The following is an 18,851-nucleotide window of genomic DNA, read 5'->3' as shown; positions in this document are numbered from 1 at the left end:
ATAATTTCTGTGTTTAAATTCTTGAGAGGCAGTCTGCTATCATAATGATAGAGCTGTAGGACTATTTCCCAGAGATACAAAATGACAGACATCATAGTTAATACTCATCAGCATCCTTTCTAGCAATCTCAAACAGTCCCATCAGTAAAAAGCCTAAGCAAGCTGTGCTGCATTATCATGATTGAGGGCCAGATCATATTTGATGTTGCTGGCTGACATGAGTAGAAAATAACATTTTCCCACTTCTAAAAACTAACTTTATAAATAAGCTCTTTGTTATATTGCAAATACATCCTCACACTTCTGTTAAAATACACAGTAGTGACATGAAAACATGTTCCCAGATACTTTGCCTTGAAACTAAAAAAAAAAGGGAGCAGCTGGCCTTCATGTCTGTAAAGGAAGATGTAGATCAGTGCACACACGGCACTAAGAGTTCATGGGTTTATGAATTCCAGGTCTTTTCCTACCAGTAACAGGTCTAGCAACATTGATTTTTAATCAGGCATAATTACCACTCTTAGTCTTTGAAACAAGTGACTAATGACTTCTCCCCAGCCATTTTAAGGCTTTACACTATTTTCTGTAACTGTATTAGAGCAGTACAATGTAGCACTTGTTTTTTTACTCTAAGGAGTCCTGTAACTATCAGATCTGTAACTGCTGGAATTTCACTGACAATTTTGCATAAAATAGAAACATCTTCATTGCTATATTCCCAAAGGAATGATACTTGTTGTTTTTATAACAAACATCGTACAATTCTATAGTATATACCGTTAGCATGTTTGTTGTACTGGATGAAATGTACCATATTTATGTATGATTGTCTCTAAATCAGGGCATCAGGTATTTATAAGGGGGAGAGGATCCCTATAATGTTTTCAGTTCTATTCCGGATTATGTGCAAGACAGCTGTTTGCTGTAAATAATGGCACTAAAATGAAAAATAAATCAAAGGTTTTTTTCTTAATACATTTGCTTTTCTGGAGGTTTGCAACCCTTGTCCTTTGAGATTTCCCTATACCATGCTGGGGACAGGAAGGAGAGGAGCAGGGAGATGTGGAGTAGGAAGGGAAATCTTCAACAGGCAAGGCTGGGAAGCTTAGCAACTGCTCACGGCCTTCTCATGGCTTTCTGGCCATGCAAGGGAGGAGGCGTGTGCATTGAGAGGGCCTCTGTATGGAGGGGTAGTGGGGTGGTGGGTCCATGTGGCATGCCCAGGAGAGGGCAGGCACTCATTACTGATAAGTGCATAGGGATGGGAAAGGGGCAAGACAAATGTGTTCTCTCTGGTTTGTTTTGTTGCAATCGATCTGATTACCCAACATTATTAAGATTAATTTGCCTAGACAGCCCATGTTTTGCTCTCAACAGCCACTCAGATCTGATGCACAGATCATGGTAGTAAATAGGTTTTGCATTGGCAGAGGTAATACAAACTGTGTGCTGTACGTATATGAAGTAGAGCTCTGTGAAAGGCCAGAGAGGTACCTTTGTGCTGCACTGACGAGGATTGCAGAAACTGCTGCTTAATATCAGTAAATCAGCTCTGTCTAGAGTTTGTTGAAATTTTGGAGTACAAAAGGAAATGTGGGGCTTTTTCTCTATTTGGTTGTAAGCAAACAAAGTTGACAAGATGACTAAATACTTAATAAAAGCAAGCTCCGTTTCTTCATGGGACTTTTTGCCTTGCCACCCACTTGGCGGGAGCAAGGACTGTTCCTTCCCACCAGTGACGTGGCTGCTTGGTGTCAGGAGCTGTGTTTGGTGGGCTGCAAAGAAATGAGATCTAGCACCATTTAAAAAGTGTTTTCTTCTCCGGCCTCATTGTATGCCCGTGAGAATTGTGCAGAACATGCTTATGATTGTTGCTAATGAAAGCACTAGTCCTTTATGAAACTGTCCTGAGATGTAGCTAAACTGCCTAGTTCTTGCTCAGGGCTGAGCCCTGCAGGATGCTGGTACCCTGATCCTCTTCCATGGATGCTACTCATTCTCTGGCTTATATATACATATAAGTGTTTTCCTGGATTACAGAGACAGCTCTCACTGTTTTTCTGGATAAAGCTTTATTTCATTTAATTTTTTTAGTGTCCCACAACTTACTCTAGGTATGGCCTGTACACAATATCAATTTGGGTCCTTGTTCAGCATAAAGAGAAGGGGATGAGAGCTTCTTAGCTTACCCACTCTGTTTTGGTGAGTAAATACACTTCACACCTTTCAGCTGATGAGCTGAAAGAGTCTGCATTATGTTCTGCCCGTTTCTTATTTGGTAACGTCACCTGTCTAGCTAGTGGCCATTCAGAATTCAAGGAGTTTGAACATGATCATTCATAGCAAGTCAGAGGTTGGCAGAAGTGGAATTCTGTGTGTCTGCTTCATTTTAATTAAATTAATCATAATAGAAAATAGTAAAATGTCATTTCAACCGTTTTGGCTAGAAAGGAGCTGCATGGTAGCAATTTTGCAAGTTAGAAACATCAAAAGGGGCCTGCAAATGCAACTTAGCAGCAAAGTCTTGTCTTGGTGCTTGTTCTTCAGGCTCTCAAATGAATTGCTGTCTTGCCACATTTCAGTTCATAACATTTCATACTTCCTCTGCTTTCAAATGTGTAAGTAAAAATGCCAGTGATGACAATATTGAATTTACATGTTTGCTAGTATATAGCATAGATGGTGCCAAATTAGCAATGTGCTTAGTGGAATATCTGACATGCATATGCAACTGAATTCAAGGAAAATGTAAATGAAAAGGTTTGATAAGTTTTTTCAGGTTTGCAGCATGCATATCTTCCACAAAATCTATTCTGTGAAGTATGGAAGTAAGAAAAAAACCTTGAGGAAGCAGTGTTAAGTCTAAACAAATGGTGTTGTAGTTCTTTTAAATAATTCCTATTCTTATGTGTGCTGTTCAAGCTAAGTTAAAGCCCCAGTGTAAGGCTAATTTCCCTGTAAAGCCTCTTCAGCCTGTGTTCACTATGTTGCTTTCACCAGAAACTTTCACTAAAACAGGCTGGTGTGGTTTACAGTATTGACTTGTACTTTGAAAGTAATTCTGGTGCTCCATGAATTATCTTGTAGACATCTGCAGTGAGACTGTCAGGATCTTCAACGCCTATTTTTGTTTTCATACTTGATGATAGTAATCCTTCAAAAATGGCATTGATATTTCCTCAACTGCCTTACCTTTGGCCTGAATCTCATCCCTCAGCCTGCTTGGGAAGCTCTCTGGCAAAAAAAGTCAAAAGGCCCTAAATACTAGATTTCCTGCTCTTTTGACATTTCCTTGATTTGAAAATTAAAGAGGTTTAAAAGGAGTATTGCAGGAAGAATGGAACAAGTTTTTCAGATGATGGCAGCGTGGCTGTCTTCCTCCATTGATTTCCTTCAGAGAAGCAGAGGAGCGCCTTGTTCCAGCCATGTTAAACATCACTCCCAGTGGAGAGTGCTCAGTCATCACCCACAGAACTGGAGAAGTCCTTAGCATCTCCATGTGCTGTCTGGGGCTTGCTCACAGTAACGCAAAATGATGATTGTCAAGTGCTCAGGTGGAAAATAGACTTTAGTCTGCTTCCATGTGGGTAAGTTTGTGTCTAGTCCTGTTGGTGTCTAATAGGGATACAGCTGCAAAAAGATTGTCAAGGGAGACAGAGCTGCCCCAGCAGGGTTTTCCAATGTATTTAATAATAGGTTTTCAAAACTAGTAATTTGTTTTATTGATTGATTGATTATACTAATGACTGTTTGTTGGTCTCAGTCTTAGGGAGAAGCAAAGTAAATGGTACAGAATTCGATTTTTCTTCATTTAAAATATCTCTGCTTTACTTGTACGTAACTACAAATCTCTTCTCTCAGGTCTGACTTTACTAACACACCTTCATGTATCCACTGTCCTCCTGGAGGAAAACCATCTAGAAATGGAGGATATGCTTGGGCTGTCTGGTATGGCTGTGTGGCATGGAGTCGAGTCGCAGCAGACTGCATGCCTTCCTGTCCGTGTACCCAGTAGATAGTCATGCTTATCCTGGCTTTTTTTAACATACTTCTGGTGACAGCTGTAGCTTCCCTGCCTTCATCCACACCTTGAAACCCAGGATTGCCCAGCGTACACCAAAATGGAAGCTGTAGGGTTTATAGCAAATTTTCCCAGCCTTTCCTACGTTCATGGAGAAGTGCATAGACCTCACTAAGCTGTGGGCTAGTGTCCTTGCTCTCTGGTTCTCCCAGTCCCCCTTTTAGTCCTGCTGGCACTTCTCTGCACCTTACTGCCTGGATCTGCTCTACTGTCTGGCAGAAAGGGAAAAGGGAAAAGAGGAAAGCAGAAGAGGGAAGGTGAATTTTGAACAGGAATGGAGTAGGCATGGAGTGCCATCAGAAAGGTGACATCACATGCAAGCCAGGTCTCAAAGAGCTTGTCCACTGACTTTCTTCATAAGTGCCATGGTTCCAGTGCTACTGGAGTAGCTCCTGGCCAACTGTCTTCATTGCACCAGGAGTCTTCTTTATATGCTTAAAGCTGCTGCCAGGGCTCAGGCTGGGAGCGTATGAGAGCTAGGGGCTCACATCACCATTCTGCATTGGTATGAGGCTCCAGCTCAGCAATTGTCTCCTCCAAGTGCAGCTTGGTTTTGTTAAGGTTTTGTGGTTTTATTTTTAAAGAGTGCATCTTCCCTGTTTTTCTCCGGATACAGGTTTGATCTAGGTCTTGGTGCAGTGACTTGCAGAAACTGCAGCTTTCCCAGGCTCAGGTATAGAGTTCCTCAGTCCAGTCTGTTTTCCAGAGGTTCCACAGGAAGCATTTAGTTCATCAGAACTTGCTCTTTCAAAATAATAGATCTTAAACAAAATTAGGCTTGCTGTTATCCTTCCCACTTAATCTAAACCAAATCACTTAATGGTCCCCCGTTCCAAAGTCATCCTCATTATTTAACATAAAGAGCAGAATAGAATCTTGTTCATTCAGTAACATGGATAAAGAAACTTGTCAGCTGTCACATCCAGGAATAACTGGTCTTACCGTGGTTAATAGCATTTGTTCTCCAATCTGTACTGTGAACTTAGCCTGCCTTGTTGACGTAATTCCCATTTCTTTAATGATGCAGAGCTGTATTCAGATCTGTATCTGGAGTAAGAAGTCAAGAGCAGACCCAGAGTCTCTCTCTTACAAATCTTCTTTGACCATCTGCCCACAGCATTTCCAAACATTTTCTTTTATATTCTATTTCCAAAATTTGCTCTTATTGCGTAACAGTACCCTACCATATAAAAATCTGTATTTTCTTTGAAAAGCGCAGACCCTTTGACACCTCTTTCACTAATAATTGCTTTTCCACCCTGTTTGTGAATTTTCCTGTAATAGCACTAGTGCTTTGAGTTCCTTTTCCATTATGGCAGTCTGCCTGTGTTATTAGCATACAGCTATTTTAGCTGCTGGATTTTTTGTTCACCTTTTCTGCTCTTATTTTGGTTTTAGACTGCATTTGGCTCTTATGCTATATACAGCGCTTTCATTGGCAGTGTCACATGCCTGACCTTTTCCCTCATCATTAGCAGCAACCTTTTTTTCTTCAAATCCCTGAAAACCCTTCTCACTGTTGTTTTCATGTTTATGTGGTATTTTCCCCTTTTCTTTCTGGATCCTGAAACCAGTGAGGAATTTATGTTCACCTCCCCGGACCTTCCCTTGCTTTGTTCTTGGTGTGGATTGTGCCATGGTCATTCCAATAGTTGGATATTTGGGTGAAGCCCTCCTGAAGACTCATCTTGTGGTGAAAGTACCCAGAAGCCACCTTATCCTGCAGAACAGCAGGAAACTGTAGTGGCTGAGGGAGGCAGGGGAACTGAAGACATTTGCTCAAGGGTCACTCAAGCTAAGGGAAACATTCCAGGTCTTTTCCAGCTGGCATGTCCTGTGCTTGCAGGACTGAGAGAGGTACTTGGTTCTCAAGGCCTGGTGGACGCAAATGTATTTTGAAATAGCAGTGAGAAGGAAATGAGTGCTTAGAAAAACACTGGTATGGAACAATATAGGGTATGGTTTATTTGGTCTTAAATGGTCACAGTTTGTAGAGGACTGCCAGAGGACTGCCTCCTGGTCACAGTTCTACAGAGGACTTCATCTGCCAGACATCCTCCCAGTTTGGTGGAAGAGAAACCTGTTGTTAGCAGCAGGGACATTATGAAAGCTTGAGCAATGATGACCTCGATGTCCCAGAGATAACACACATCTGCATAACTGGGTTCAAAGAGCATGTGTGTTTATGTGTATGTGTATTCTTCAGTCAAAAAAAATGTTTGCAGCCTGTAAACAAGGAGTTACAGCCCTCATAATCACATCTTCCACTATAGAAGCTGAGGCTGCAGCAATCAGTTAAGAAGATGGTTGAAATTCCTGATCAAAAATTGGGTAAGTACATGATGGAGGAGCAAACTGTTTCTCTCTTCTGTGCTAGCTCACTGGCCAGTGATTTCTCTAGCTGATGTTCTCTGTTCAGTACTCCAAGCCACACAGGCTGGATGGAGTAAAAAAACTTCACTGTTGCCTTTGTGACTGGTAATTTTATTTTCATGTCTTTCTGCACTGAAAGTTAAGCTTGCCAGTAATGTGCATCAAAATGAAATAATTTTAAAATAAAGGAACAAAACCAAAGCAAAAATCTCCACCCTGCTTTTAAGCAGTGCACGTACTATAATACATCAACTTTATGTGTAAGATGTATATCTCATCTCTCTTTAGTCAGGTATCTCTTAAAATGTTTTTATTTTGCACTGGTAAAATGACTATTAGTATTGTGAGTCTGTCTTTTAACAGTTAAATGAAGTTAATCTTTTCTCCTGAGATAAAAAGTTATGATGCTTTAGTTTCCTCCAGCTTTCTGAATGATGAACCTCTGAGTTAGTGCATGTATAAGACCTACTGTAACTCTTTCTACTATCATTCTTTTTATTAAAGCTAGTATTTTTAACAAGAATACATTGTAACTGTATGTTTGGTTTACAGTTTTTCAGCTGATAAAATGGTATTGTTAGAGAATGGAAATTGTGTTGCTTCATGACAATACAAATGTAACAAAATAGAGGAGCAGGAAGAAGGTTTCTGGTAGAAATGTTCTGTATTTTTTAAAATTAGACCTCTTATGATACTTGTGCCATAGCTTACTTGGCAGTGCTGGAAATGAACTTTAATAGGAAAAATTATAAGTTCATTTAGACCTGTGCCTTTCTTCTTCTGTGTCTCATACAAGATCTGTTTAAAGGATTGGGCAATGCTCCACTGTGACTTGGCATTGCTAATGAAATTGCTTCCTCCTGGCCTCTATTGTATAGCTTCCAGAATTCTCATGCTTGGTCTTTCATGCACTGTTGTTGAGATGAATATAACTTCTTGTTTCTTTCCATGATCTTGGTTCTGAATCCTACTGGTTTACTGTACATTTCCACAAGTATTCTATTTATTTTAAGAGAACTTCTCAACCTTATTTAAATATTTCAGAAGTGGACTCAGTGGCATCCCACACCAAGGAGTTTGACAGAGTTACAGTACTTACAGTTCTCTTCAGGTATTTCTTTCTGTCTCGCACATTGCAACTTTATTTTAAAGAGCTATATTCTTATTCTGTCATTAGGCAAAATAAAATAAAAATAGAAAACTAAAAATAGCAAATGGGGGAAAAAAGCCTCCACTCTGTTCATTATTCTCTGTGTTTTTCACCTGACTCATACCAAGGTTAACCATCATGATGTGGGAAGAGAAAAAGCACATCTGTTAACAAGCAGGTTAAATAGGGGCAAGCTACAATTTGCTCTATTGCAGTTTAATAAACCTGAAGGTAAAAGATGGAAGACAGTGTTGCTTTTGCACCATTTACTACTGATGAAAATTGAAAATATCAAAGAATTAAATAACAAGAAAAAATGTAGGAATGGGCTGTGCTAGAAAGTGAGGCAGGGAGGGAGTTAAAAGACCTATTTGTAGACAAGGAATAATCTGAACTTCTGCCTTTTGAGTACAGTGGCACTAGGTTTTAGGCATTCCATCTACACTAGGAACATAAAAATGGAAAAAAGCAGTGGAAGATGCTGAGGCAGAAGCAGAATGGGCCAAAAACCAGCCTACTGAATGGTAAAGTGAAATATTTTATAAAAATAGTTCTATTTTAGATGTAGTAACTTCAAATTAAAAGAAGATCTTATAAATTCCTTCCTGATGAGATAACATAGCTATAGCTGTAGTGTACAGATGGTGCAGTTTATTTACTAACTACATCTTTTACATCAGTTGGCTGTAACATTTTATTAATACCTAAATATGCATCCTAAGTGCCTCTCTCTAGGCATCTGTGCTGGAAAATTCAGGCCGTGGTTGCTCAGAACTGCTTTAGCTGCTGTTTTCTTTAAAACCTTATAGTATGGCTGTAAAGATAAATATCCCTTTGCACAACCAAGAGGGCACTATGTTACCCTAATTTTTATTTAATTAGAAGAGGATGGAGTTGAAGGGTTTGATTAAACCAGATCAAAATTTAAAATAATATCAAAATAATATGAATTACTGCAAATTACTTTCTCTCTCTATAAAATGAACTCTGATCAGAGATCACACATTTAAAATCACAGCTATCACATCTGGCTTTCTCAGGTACATGACTGATTTTAATTATGTTTTGTGAATTCTAGATTAAAGAGTCTGCTACCTGAGGGCTATGCTCTGCATTGCTTCTCATGCTAAATATTTCATGCCTACCATTTTGCCACTTCATGTGTCCATGCAAGACAGATTCTGATCTATACAGGTACCATGCAAAGCAAAATTTTGCTCAAAGTACATCTTGACAATATGCATAGATGTAATTCCACAGAGTGCTAAACTGTAGGTTATTTTTTCACTGAAAGAACTAGATGCCACTTACAGATTTGGTGTTCACTGTTGAAGACTGCTGACAAGGGGCACGAATCAAAAATGCAGCAAACAGAATTGCCATGATGTTTGTACCACCATTGATACCATCTTCGACATACTCTTACTTCTTTGTACAACACCCACAATCCTTCCTTTTCTTCATTGTTCCTTTCTTCCCTCTTTCACAGCGAAGGCTGGACATCTGCCTTTCACTGACAAAAAATTAACAGTCCATATATGCAGTCAGTTCACCATTGACTTGAATTAGCAAAGAAAGAAACCTGAATGCATTCATTTAAATACTTAATTTTCTATATTCCAAAACTTTGTATGTAGTTATTTTTAACCTGGTTTCCTAGGGAAAGATGTTCCTGCAATCATGTTTCACTAACCACCCACTGTTAATAACTTCAGGAGTCTTTGTGTTGATCGCAGGTAGGGCAAAGATATCATTTCTGAAATCCACAGCTTCACAGAAGCAGGCCAGGTAGAAGGGACAGGATCCAGTTAGCAACTGGTGGGGACGCAGCAGTAAGCAAGGCCAAGCCTTTTGGCTACAAATACAAATACATCCACATGGAAGAGACTTCAGAAAAACGGCAGTGGGGAAAGGGCCATCAGCATGGAGGCACTGGTGGGGACCAGCAGCCATAGCCAGGCGAGCCAGTCCCAGGAAAGGTGCCCTTCAGTCCCGTGCCTTTGGTGCTGCTCCTCATGGCTACTTCCTGGCTCTTCTTGAAACGCTGCTCATGAGAACGTCTCCAAATTGTGAACAAAAATGCTGTGAAAGAATGTGCCAGCTTTTCAATCTGCCTCTTTGTGTGGGCTCAGACAGCTGGCCCTCGGCCCTTGTCTCACTTGTGCACCAGTCTCTCCTTTTCCTTTTTTCCTTGCAGTAGGAAAACCCACAGCACATTTTCCTGGATCCTACTGACATCATTCATCATTATCTCTACCACAGCATTGTGGAATAGCTGTCTGGTTTCTTCAAGAGTATACCAACAGAAACAGAGCCAGGCACCATAGCAGGCGTGGATGGGCTTGAGAACATGGCTATGCTTCAGGAGACAGCTGCTGCAGATGCAGTCCTGCGTTGTGAGCAGATTGTGTTCATCTCTTACGTCATTGCAGAAACACTGTGGTACCATTAATGGTCCAAAGGCTAAGAATGCACCTTTCAACAGAAACTGGTTGCATCAATTTTATCTCAAATCACAGAGCTTGTTACACAGACAAAACCCAAAGTCATCAAGAAATGTGCTTTTCCTAGTAGTGTTGCTTCTTTCAGCAGCAAAATTTGGATTATACTACAATGTCATCCACTGAACTAAAACAAAACTAAATTTAGGAATAGCCAATAAGCAAATCCTGAAGTTGGCTGTATGAATTACAGTACACTAAATTCAACTTCTGACAATCTCCTGATTCTGTGGTATGAAAAAGGGAAGAATTCTGGTTTGATTTGTCTTTATTTCTCAGGCTTTTTTGCTCTTTTGCCTTGCTTTTTAACATTTGGATGGATTATTCCTCTTTAGTTTGAAAGCATACTCTTGCTGTGTGATGTGTGGATCCAGTCTTGCAACATGGCACATATTTGGGAACGAAGCTGGAGGGAAATGGCACTTTCAGTATATACATAATTGCAGCAGGAATGCTGCTTTTAAGGTATCTCCAGACTTGAAGATGAATATAAGTTGGTAAAAGCTGCTTTTTGTTTGGAAAATGTTGACCTGTCCAGAAGACACAGGTACCTTTTATACTAAGTCTGCTGCTTCAGCTTCAGTTTGACACTCACTACACTGTTTCTGTTTACTATTTTAGCCATTAAATAATACAGTAGTAGCCTTTAGAAGAGTGTTTGCAGCTATTCACAGAAAAGTAGTACATACTTAGACTAATAAAAAGTCCGTTTTTTTAACTCTGCAGTCAATTGAATTTCTGTTTAGCTTAAGCAGGTTTTGAAATCCTGTCTACGTCATTTGTATTGTTAATAAATTACAGGGCTTTATACCACATCACATTACTGGGAATAGATTTGAAATATATAAAGATCAAAAATACGGATATTTTTAACAGTGGTAAGTAATTTTCTGTCATAATAGCCAAAATAAAGTGCCATGAAGCTATTAGTAGTAAATTAATTTTTTTGGTATGTAATTTGGTATAAACACTGACAAGCTGAAAAAACCCCCAACCCCAAACAACAAATGCATACTCATTAGTCATTCACTTTAGCAGCACAGAGGCAGCAGTCAGCCAGGGTGTGCGTTTTTATGTCTACTTCAATTGCACACTTCATTTATTTGGACATGGCATAGGCGGCTTTCTCTGTCACACGGCATCACTGCACGATTAGCAAGTTGTGCCCCAGGGCAGCTGGGACGCTTTGCTGGGGCAGATGTTCTTTTCAGCTTATTCAGTGGCCGTTGCGGGGTTGTTTACTGTTGTCATAGATACCTGCATTTCCATAGCAGCTGAGCTGTTGTGTGTGAAGCAAGTGAATATAGTTATAAAAGGATCATATTTTGTTCTGTCTCTATAACTTACCATCTGTCAGCTGACTGTTCATGATGGATTCAGAAACCAGTTTAAGAATAACAGCAGCCAGCTGATCATTTTTGCCTATATTAAAGTGACAGTGGAAAAGGATGCAAATAAATTGATGCTTCAATGAAATGCTAGTTTCCTTTTTTTTTTTCCTTAATTGCAGCAGTTTGTCTTCCAACACTCTCTCAAACTTTGCTGAAATCTTTCTTGTCAAATAGAAATGACCAAGTGTCATCTTGTGTACTTGCTCAGGTATTCTTTGTGCTTTCCCACTCCTCAGCTGTCAGCTCATCCCTCTCTGTTGCTTCCAAATTGTGATGTTGCACCTGCTTTCACAGATCCTTTGTACTGAAATCTAAATACTCTCCACAGAATTAAACAGGGAATTGGTGAGGTTAACAGCAAAGGTATCATGCACACACAAGCACAAGTATGGCTCAGTGTCACAGATCACTCTGTTTAGTAGTAACAATGGGATCCCATACAAATTCGGGGATAAATTTAATGTGTAGTCAGTGAGCCCTCTGAATAGTGAACTCTCATTCCTTTTCACTCGGAGACATGGTCGAACCTGTAGATTAGCAATGGGGGTGAGAAGATTAGTCCAGTTGTAAATAATGTATTTATTGGTTGATTTTTCCAGATCCTGACATTGATGCTGCCACTGCCATGATGCTTTTGAATACTCCCTCTGAGATACAAGCAGGTTGTGAGTAGATATTTCTATAGCATATAGCAACATAGACGTATGAAATTAATATTCTCTTTTATAAGTATACAGCATACCAGATAAAAAGGATGTAATAAAGAAATATAACTTCACTTGTAGACCCTTGCACTTCCTTGACCCTTACATAAGTATAATTTTGTGGTTCATATTACATTCTTTGTTACATGAATAATATTAATCTGTGATCTCTAATGTAAAAGAGAGGTTATTGTTATTCATGACATACACTCAAATGAGTAACGTACTATTATCCATACTGATAGAAAGACCTGGGGCAACAGCCAGGAGAAAGGCAGGAAGAGAGAGAAAGAGAGTAAGAGAGTGAAGGGTACAAGGCATATGGTTCTGTTTTCATTTTGTTTTGATTTGACTCCTATCGTGTAAGTTACCACAGCCATCTGGATACTTTCCATTCACTTGGGCACTGTTTCAGCTCCTTCCTTGCACACATCCTGCCCGCTTTGGTTTTGTTTTTGCTCTGACTGATGCAAGGCAGTAGGCAGGCGACAAGAAGCAAAGAGAGGTCTCCTTTCCTGCCAGTACTGTCCTCCCTGTTCTGTGACCAGACTTAAGGTTTTAATGCTGTGTATTAATAGAGCACTGAAGAGGCCTGGACCCCCATTGTATCAGGCTGTGCAAATACTGCAGGAACCATCCTGCCCCACAGAGCTTGCAGTGAAGGTAGTGCAGGAATCCATGGTGGAATACAGCTGCACAAGGACAGGGAATACAGGAAAACAAACATATCACTAGTCAGCAAGCATGGTAGTAATGCCAAGTGACAGGCAGCTCTAAAAAATAAAGGCAGAAGTTAAAATAGAAACCATTACCAAGACTGTCTAGCATCACTGCTATTGTTCTATCCTGGGCAACCAACTCCAAATTCCAGGGGAAGCCTTGATTTGCCCTTTGATACTCTGCCTGGGGATGAGAGTCAATTACCATCAAAGCATTTCCCATGCAGCTGAGGAAAACTATTGTCAGCTGCTTTGTGACTCTGCCAGAGAAATGCTTCTTTAGAAGCTTCTCTCAGGAGAGTGTGATCTACCAAGAAACTGTTTTGGAAAGAGTGGTCCTTGTCTCCTCTCCTAAGCAGCTTTCAGGAGCTGTGTATGGTAAAATAGTGAGCAATCCCTGCTGTGTGTAAGTAGGAAAAAGGAAAGATTTTTATTGGGAAGAGGAAGTTACCCTTGGGCATAGTGGGAAGAATTAAAATGAGACCGCTGCCAAAGGATTGCAGATTTAAAGGAGCCAGATTTGTGGGGTAGAAAAAAGGGGGAAAGGAATTGGCATAGAATTGAAGTGCAGGGGTAAAAGGGTACGTGGGAGAGGGAAAGGGACATAAGTGGTATGTGTGTGGAAAAGGATGGAGAAAACACAGAACAATTGAACTCCTGGAGAATGAGTGAGGACTGCAGACAAGAGCAAGAGGAGATCCATAGTACTAAACATGTACTAAACATACTGCTGATTTTTGTCACATGCATATCTTTGCCAACATTGCAGTGCAAGTAATTTGAAGACCTGTGCACTGTAATTTTGTAGATATCATAGTTGGATAGTTTTGGCTTATTACTGTTTTATGTTGTAGAGGTCATTCTGAGGAAATTCTAGCCTCCTATGAGTTTGGCATATCTCCACATCCTGTGTCACCTTCCCAGTGGGCTCTTGTGAGAATGTCAAAACGGGGAGATGAAAGCAAAAAGATGGCTCCTCATTGACACCGCTCCCCCCTTAATATCTGCGAGTAACAAGAACTTCCTCTGTGCCCTTAAACTCAAATGTAGGGTCTGCTCAGAAGTTCATGGATCTTTCTAGACACTGATAGAATTGCCAGGAGGAAAGGCCAGAAGTTTTTATTGTAACCTCAGAGGCCCTCTAAATTACAAAGGATAAATATTTTGGTAGGGTTGTGAATGGGTATTTTTAAGAAGTAAATCAGCCTGTCCTATCAATTGCAGTTGGGTCTCACTTATGGGCCACGTCAGGAAAATCTTAGTCAGCTTAAAGCAAACTCTTTGCTACTTTACCTTAAGAAATAATCGCATGAAAAGAAATCACACTTAAAAATAGTTTTCAAATAAAAGGTAGGTTGGCTACAAAAGTTTCACTGCAATGTTGAGCATTGTGTGGAAGTTCACAGTTCATTCTCTATTCTGTCAGTGGCTGCTGTGGTCTGTAAATCAAGCTGGGAATTACCAGGGCAGTAAGTGTGCTGATAGTGTATGATCTCTTGAAGACTGAGAATTCTGTTCCTGGTATCAGACTGTGGTGTCAAGTATGTACATATGGGCTGCAAAATGCCCTGTCTTCTGAAGACAAGATTTGGAGAGTGAAGGACATAGTTTGTAGTTTGGCCACAGGTTTTAATACCTGTAGGAAACCCTCATTTGGTCTGAGAGTCTGACTCCGAACTTAGTGCCACAACAAAGATTCAGCTGGAGGCAGAACCTGAGGTCATTTCACCTTATAACAACTTTACAACTCAAAGTTTAAAACTCTGGTCCATTAAGACCTTTGCCTGTCCTACAGACATTTAACCATTGTAGTGACAAGTGGATACCTCCAAGGCAGATTGTGACAGAATATGGATTAATTTTCTATGGATGGTTACATGCATTGGCTTTTGAAGACATTTTGGATTAAAAACTGGTTTTTGAGTGGTGTAAAAACCCATGTTCATCTAGGCAGTGTGGGTACTAAAAGCATCTTTAGATTGAAGTTAGCTCCAGCAATTATTCAAAGTGTTATTGAAATTTATACTATTAATATTGTCTGTATGGAAGGGAATCCCATCTCAGTGGTATTATAAAATCCAGAGTAAATTATTCCTGCTTTGTAACAGATTGATTAATTACCTCTGTGGTTTTAAATTACCTTTGAAAATTCCACACCCATGTGTGAAACACTGGTAACAATCACAAATGAATTCTAAAATCAGCTGTTGCTTTTATATGAAATCTTGAAATAGTGTCTGACAAACATTGCTTACCATTTACCCCAATTCCACCATCCTTTAGTTTTCATTCAGAAAAACGAAAAGGCATAGTCAAAGAGTAAAATACTGTTATTGGGATTATTTTGTGTTTGTGTAGGTTTTACTCAGCCTAGACTCATAAAACTGATTGTTCACATTGCTGCTAAAGGTTAGGAATATGCAATTATAGTTAATGTTAATGTCAGAAATCAGTTTCTCAATTATTAATACCTTGCAGTATATTCACAGGCCAAATACTTACTGATTGTAACTAAAAGCAGAAGTTCAAAGTAGCCAGCTGTGTACAGGTTTCTACTGAAACCTGCAATCCAGCTTTCACCAGAAGTTAAAGCATGAAAGATACTGTGATATGCTAAGAGAGGGCATGTAGGAACATAGATTTAATACTTTTGCTTCACTTTATTGAAGTCCTTATGTTTCATCAGGTTTTGTAGGTTTGTGTTTGAAAAGAAGCAGCAATTGAAACACCTGTTTCCTTTAGAAGCAGCTGTCACAAGTTACAAATACTTGGGATTTTTAGTAGTAGTCAGTTCATGAATATTAATGCAAAAATATTTGACTTGCATTGAAAACTGTATCTTGACCTGCAAGGCACTGAGTACTGTCTGGGCCATCTTGAGCAAGTTGCATCAAATTTATGGGCCTGTTTCCCTCATGAGAATCTAATTTGGAGAGAGGACACAAGAAAACCAGATGGTGAACAAATGGTTGAGCTCAGTTTAGAACTCATGGGTACTAAATCAGTGAAGTCCATGAGTTAGTTCTGTGCAGTTACTTTTTGGTGCAAAATATTTTCAGCACTTCAGTTCTTACCAATGTCTTGAAAGTCAATATTGCTAGATGTTATTCCAGCATAATATTCCCTACTCCAGAGTGTGGTGTCCTGGGGATGTAACTGAGTCTTGCCAAAGCATGATGTTTTGCCATGATTAAAATGGAGATAGATTTTGGTGCCTTTGCAGTGTGTTTGAATTCCTGAGATTCAAGTCACTGGAAGCATGTAAGTAGCAACACCTTCTTAATTGGTGAGGTCGTTCTGAACTTTGAGCCACTTGCTTTTCTGGAGGAACGAGTAAAGAAGAGATGGTGTTAGTGTATGGCTGCTACTGCTAGTGAGCAGTGCTGTGGTCAGAGGGATTATCCTGGAAATACTGATTTAATTCAAGAAACTTCTCTGTGCTGTTATACATAGGTTCAAATTCATGCATAGTCTTTCGGCCATTGGTATGTAATTTGTGAATTGCACACAAATGCAAGTACATTGCTCAACCTGAAGTTTAATACTGCAAACAACTATTAAACTGTGCTCACAGAAAGGGTTTGTGTAGAAATCAGGAAGCTGAGAATCTTCCCAGCTGTGACATCCATCTTCTGGTTTCAGTACTGCTCATCACTACTTGGTTGGGTTAGCTAGAAAGGGATGCCCTTCAGATAACTCAGCAACACCATTTTTGTGGGTGGTTCCTTATAGGAGGCTGAAGCACTGTGATAGAGATGTTTAGGAAGATATAAGCATGGAGTTTCACTGGGTGCTTCTTTAAAAAGATAGGTTTTCCAGGACTGAAAACAGTGTCTCTCTGATTTGGAAGTCTTCAGTAATTTTCAACTCAAAACATATAAAACCCAGACTAGATACATATATTTTAAGTTTGGTGGGAAGAGAAGGAATTCCCTAAGGACATCTACCCCTATACTTCTAACATTGTACCCCAATGAAAATGGCTTCTTAAACTAACGCAATTGGATTGTATATGAGCAAGATGCATATACAGGAATCAAGACCAAAAAAAACTGCCTTAATGACAGTCAGAAGTTCTCCAAATAGGATAAAATAGAACATGCTGTTTCCTTGGGACATTTTCTTTGTACATGAAACTTGATAGCTGTAATGTTCTATTTGTACTGCCTATGGACAAGTCACTTACTGTAACTGAGACAGCTTCTAGCGTAACTTTGAGTATCAGAAAATGATAAATCATTGAGAGTAAAATGTTTCATGAAGCTATTTTTGCTGACAATTTTGTATCAGAGCAAAAAACTAGGAAAAGACATTTTCATAATGTTTTATTGCTGGTTTCATAATGTTCTGTTGCTAAGTTTCTAACTTTCTATTTCTGGGTTTTGGTTGGGATTTTGTTTTGGTTTGTTTTACTTTGGTGTTTAATATTAAGCCATTAAAGAGACAAAATAAATTTGGAAAGAAGGCTTACTTTTATGAAACACTTCCTACTTCTTTCTCTGTACTCCTTATAATATTTTTAGAAAAAGTATGAGTGTGATAGGATTATCAGGATACATTTTTCTCTCCCACCTCAATTTTTATTTAGAATAAATGGCTTGTTGGATGCATCCTAGATTTGTACTTTGTAAGGACTACAGAGTATGGATTTTAAGAGCTATAAAATGGTTCTTGAGTAGTAAAATAAAAGTTGGGCAGATGTCATCAAATTTGTGTCTGGGATAAGATAGCTGAATAAAGTTACACATTTGGCAGAAAACATTTGCTTTTGGCTACTTCTGGTGTCCCATCCACAATACATCATCAGCAATTTCCTGCTTTCGGTTCTTGTGGCCTGATACAAAGAATTCTGCTGAACACCACTGAAAGAAAGCTTGGCAGGAAAGAGCTGAAGCTGACAGATATTAGCTGAAAGTCTGTACCTCTTGTCTGTAATGATTTCTTCAGTGCTACAAAAGCTGGGTTAAGGAAGAGAGTCCTTAGATCGTTATGTGCCATATGATGACAGAAGAAGCAAAGAACCAGTCTATCCCTACAGGATACACACACACATTCCACTTCTTTAAAATTCATTTCTCAGTAAATACTATTCATTCTTCCTCACTAAGTACTGGCTACCTTGAGCTAGACAGTTTAATGAAGTGTATGTTTGTTTCCCAGATCACACAAAGAACATGTTTTTTACCCAATTCATTGTCTTGACAAATCTCACTCCTTGCTTATACTTCATTTAACTTTCATGTGCCAACGTTTAACCAAGAAGTTAGTTTCTTTCCTTTTTTAGTCAGCTGTTGGGGAAGTCAGTGTGTCTGGCAACTATCCATTACTTCCTCCTTCTTTGCATTTCAGTTTTACCAAATTGCTACATTGTTTGTTTGACAATCAAATCTTCAGGGAAGGACCCAGTCTGACATGATTTTTCTGACACTGTTGTGAAGATCTTGGATGAGGTGGTTATCTCAGCCAGAACAGGACTTGCTTCACCTGCACGCACCTGCAAGTAAGAGATCAGGGATGCAGTCTGTTGAGAGATGTGATGAAAGAAGCCCATAGTTGGAATAGTCTACTCAGCTAATGTGCACACAAGAGTATGCTCTGGATTGCAATAATCCTGCACTGGCTTTGAAGTAATCATGTAGCCTTCTACTTACTTTCTACCTACAGAGCCTGAGTACAGGCTACAAAACAACATTGGATTTTTGAAGGGCTTCTGTTGGATCCTTTTAACAGTGTGTGGAACATAGTGCTTTGATGGATTCAGATTATGGTGTGTTCTCCTACTTGTCATTTACTTTTTTGTCTGTTAAACTATAAACGTGAAAGTCCACTACAAAAGGAAGATATTTTTTTTCCCCTTGGAGAATTTAAGAGGTGTAGTCTTGATTTTTTAACATTGGGTGCATTGGTTTCTCCAGGGTTAGCCAGTGGAGAT

The 18,851-nt window shown here is 39.4% G+C and overlaps 1 protein-coding gene across 7 annotated transcripts in view; it reads left to right on the top strand.

Moving 5' to 3' along the window:
* Positions 1-18,851, top strand: part of FOXN3 (forkhead box N3) — a 211,311-nt gene that overhangs the window by 170,188 nt on the left and 22,272 nt on the right. For 5 of the 7 annotated variants that reach the window (XM_014249851.2, XM_005520199.3, XM_088057354.1 and 2 more), the window contains one exon: positions 12,096-12,161. The exons of 1 other annotated variant lie outside the window; for it this stretch is intronic. In XM_014249851.2, coding sequence (XP_014105326.1) covers positions 12,096-12,161 — 66 coding nt within the window. The remainder of the gene's footprint in view (positions 1-12,095; positions 12,162-18,851) is intronic. One more of the 7 variants, XM_088057355.1, reaches the window with a different exon arrangement.

This window comes from Pseudopodoces humilis, chromosome 7 (assembly GCF_049639895.1).
Source record: "Pseudopodoces humilis isolate 2021_Gansu_Grassland_sample_001 chromosome 7, ASM4963989v1, whole genome shotgun sequence".
Lineage (NCBI taxonomy): Eukaryota > Metazoa > Chordata > Aves > Passeriformes > Paridae > Pseudopodoces > Pseudopodoces humilis.
This window is presented reverse-complemented; position numbering and strand designations above follow the sequence as displayed.